General features: G+C 38.4%; 1 protein-coding gene across 1 annotated transcript; it reads right to left on the bottom strand.

Annotated features, from left to right (window-relative positions):
• Positions 1-207: 207 nt before the first annotated feature.
• On the bottom strand, positions 208-1541 carry LOC122089764. The gene is made up of 3 exons (XM_042659455.1): positions 1047-1541; positions 861-942; positions 208-611 (listed from the first exon to the last, which is right to left on the bottom strand). Exons 1-3 carry the CDS (start codon positions 1539-1541, stop codon positions 208-210), a joined length of 981 nt encoding a protein of 326 aa, XP_042515389.1.
• Positions 1542-3168: the final 1627 nt, after the last annotated feature.

Raw genomic sequence — 3168 nt, forward strand, 5'->3', positions numbered from 1 at the left:
ATGTGAAGCGAACAAAAGTATTTTTACTAACACCCCATACACACAATCGAAGGAAAAAGGTGCCCTAATTTTTGTGTCAACCTTTTAATACATAATGAATGTGATTAGCAAAAGTTCAAGATTGATTTAACGAAATCGTAGCCATTCTCCTTGAAATTGCCAATTGGTTGGCTATATTAAGGCGCACTATAGACATTTGTCTCGCAGTTAGTCTCTGGGGACATCAGATGCAGAAGTATGGTATGCACGAGTATCAGGATTCATTGGGTCATCAATATTTTGTTCACCTCCAACCTCATTGAACAACTGATCTTGAATTGCTTGTTCCTTAATGTAATTGTGGATCCCACAACAAGTGACCACGATTCTTGACTGATCTTCAATATCGTATGCCTTCATACTTTTTAATATATGGAATCTATTTTTCAATACACCGAATGTTCTCTCAATAACATTCCGTAGTGACGAATGTTTGTGATTGAACAATTCCTTAGCTGTTCTTGGCCCAGGCCTACCTTCACCATAATCTTGCAAGTGATACCTTTGTCCCCGGAATGGCACCAAGTACCCCAGTTGACTGGCGTAGCCCAAGTCAACAACATAATATTTTCCTTCAATTATTATGGAAACATTTATGAGATTAGATCAATATTCCATGTCTACTATATACGGGTAAGAAGGACAACACATAAGTTCATAATACATTTTTACCTGATGGGGGATGAGGAAACCCTAAGTTATCATTGGTTCTTGCTGCCTCCAAGACCCTTGCATCGTGTGCACTACCCTCCCAACCCGTATACACAAATGTGAATCACATGTCGAATGAACATGCACACATAACTTCTGTGTGATCATACCCTTTCGATTATGATAACGTGTCTCTTCCAACCTAGGTACGATGGCACTTATATGGGTGCCATCAATAGCACCAATGCAATCCTATTTTTCACTGAACATAGGTTAGTCTATATAATTGTGTAAATTGCATTGATATTTCATTGGAAACATCAAAATAAATAATCATCATCAAAAGTCGCAGTTACCTTGAAATATGGATAGTACTTTGGATTGTTGGTTATCTCTAGAGGTACCACATCAAAGTTTGTTGTCCTGATTGTCTCAAGCGACAAATTTAGCATTGCTTGCAACACCGTGTGGAAGACAGCACTAATCATCTGTCCTGAATGATTGAATCGGCATTGCATTTGTCTATTACTCAAGCCTTGACCTACTATCATGAGGAACATCGCTAGCTGCTCATCTACTCGAATGAAACGGTTGTCTACTAACCAACCTCTATGTACCAATCGGTCTCGCAGGCTGAGAAATACATGTCTCTCGAGTCTAAACTCTTGGTAACACACGTCAGCATGACCTGCAAGAACCTCAGCTACCCTAACAGGTCCTGTGTAACTACTATCATTCAGAGGTTCTCTCATCCTATACATACTGAGCATGTTTTGGAATTGGTGTGCTATAACCATGTCATCATCGTCTGACGATGACCCTGTGATGTCAGTTGCAAATTGATTTGACATCCTTGTATGAATAGACACATTCAATATGCAAAGGAATATAGTCCATAAATGTACCATACAATAGCATTGACTGTTTAAATGAAGAAAAAAATAACACTTCCCTAAACCTGCCTACAAGGCTCCATAAGCATTAGCTGAATTGTCCATATGTAATATCCGTATCTTAAATTTTTTTCTAACCTACTAACAAACATCCAAAAGTGGTAATAATTGACAACTACTTAATTTCCTGTTAATATAGTGAAATTAATACGATCCTATACCCCAAAGCTACAAAGAAACACATACTAAGATAAAAAGCATAATATTTCACAATCATAAATAGTCATGTCCACCACTGTAAATCTGAAGCACATGCAATCAAATTATAACAAAGCAACATAAGTTCTAAACATCAACATCGTTCATAGTAGGCTAAATATAATAAGTGTGTCAGTCAGTATGAGTCATATAAAATCCAAACAAAAGAACAATTCATTCATTCTCCCTTAAAACCATTCATTTCAGAAACTGTTACTTTCACTCCTTCAGACCATGTAGCATCCATAACCTCCTGTCAGGTCTCACTTCAATAAAAGACATGCACCATCCAAGGTCACTATGTATCTTACGCTACGCCAACACATACAAATCTATCGGGATATCCTCTAAACTGTCCAGTAGCTTCTGATAGCTCATCATGCTATATGGTCCATCAACCATAGGGTCAGGTGGTCGGGTCACTACTGAGGTGACAGAGGTGCATCCCTTTCCCATCCTCCATCGGACAAAGGTTCTAAAGTCCTCAGTAGAATTCGTGAGGGTCCGTGCGTGGCTCTTCCTCCTACGATCCGTAGGAGTCCTATCAAGTCGTCGCTTCGGAGGAGCTGACCCTTTGGGTGTCCCAGTACAAGCATCACTGTCATCATTATCAGTGTCATGTAAATCATCATCAATTTCAAGGTTAGTGGACGTAGGAGTTACAATAGTTGCCTGTGACAGACCTTTATCCCCACGGGCACTAGAGTCGGAGAAGATCTCTAACAACTCTGGCCACAAGGGGAGACCATTTCTTCTATATTTTGCTTAATCTTTGTTTCCCTGAAAAAAAAAATTTCAATTAATCATCACATTTTGTTCAAAAAGTGAACAAAAATCCATTCTATAAACCAAAGATTATGTCATACCTGGATAGCAGATTCCCACACTGAATCATCAGCTGTGGCAATCCGAGCATTCGCATCCCATCCGAAACCAGTTGTTTCTAACAAAGCCCTGAAGCTGTTGTACTCCTTGCATAACTTATTCATCTTGTTACGCAGTTGCTGCTTCACAAAGGGCCTTTTGAATTCGACTTCAAGCCCTTTTATAATGTTGTCCCAACCAACCTTTGTGAATGTTGAGTTTGTCTTCAAACCTTTTTGGACATTCTCAACCATGTGATTGATGAATGATCTTAGCTCTGCTTCATTCCAAATTATAGTAGTACTTTTAGGGGTTGGGGATATTGGGGATCTCATATCTCTGAACATTCATCATTGATTTAGGTAACATATTTAAACACAGACAAGAACATGGAAAAAAAATTCAAAAAAATAGGAATAAAAATATTTAGCAAAAGAGGAAGAAAAAAAAAAAAGAAAAAAAA

Source organism: Macadamia integrifolia, chromosome 9 (genome assembly GCF_013358625.1).
Source record: "Macadamia integrifolia cultivar HAES 741 chromosome 9, SCU_Mint_v3, whole genome shotgun sequence".
NCBI classification, from domain to species: Eukaryota; Viridiplantae; Streptophyta; class Magnoliopsida; order Proteales; family Proteaceae; genus Macadamia; species Macadamia integrifolia.

What these genes read in the sequence shown, in the direction of transcription:
- LOC122089764 (XM_042659455.1), bottom strand. Translation starts at nt 1,541, where the DNA reads ATGTCAAATCAATTTGCAACTGACATCACAGGGTCATCGTCAGACGAT. An exon ending in AGTACTATCCATATTTCAAG is followed by an intron (nt 943 to 1,046) that starts GTAACTGCGACT and finishes AGTGAAAAATAG; the next exon opens with GATTGCATTGGTGCTATTGA. An exon ending in ACGTTATCATAATCGAAAGG is followed by an intron (nt 612 to 860) that starts GTATGATCACAC and finishes TAATAATTGAAG; the next exon opens with GAAAATATTATGTTGTTGAC.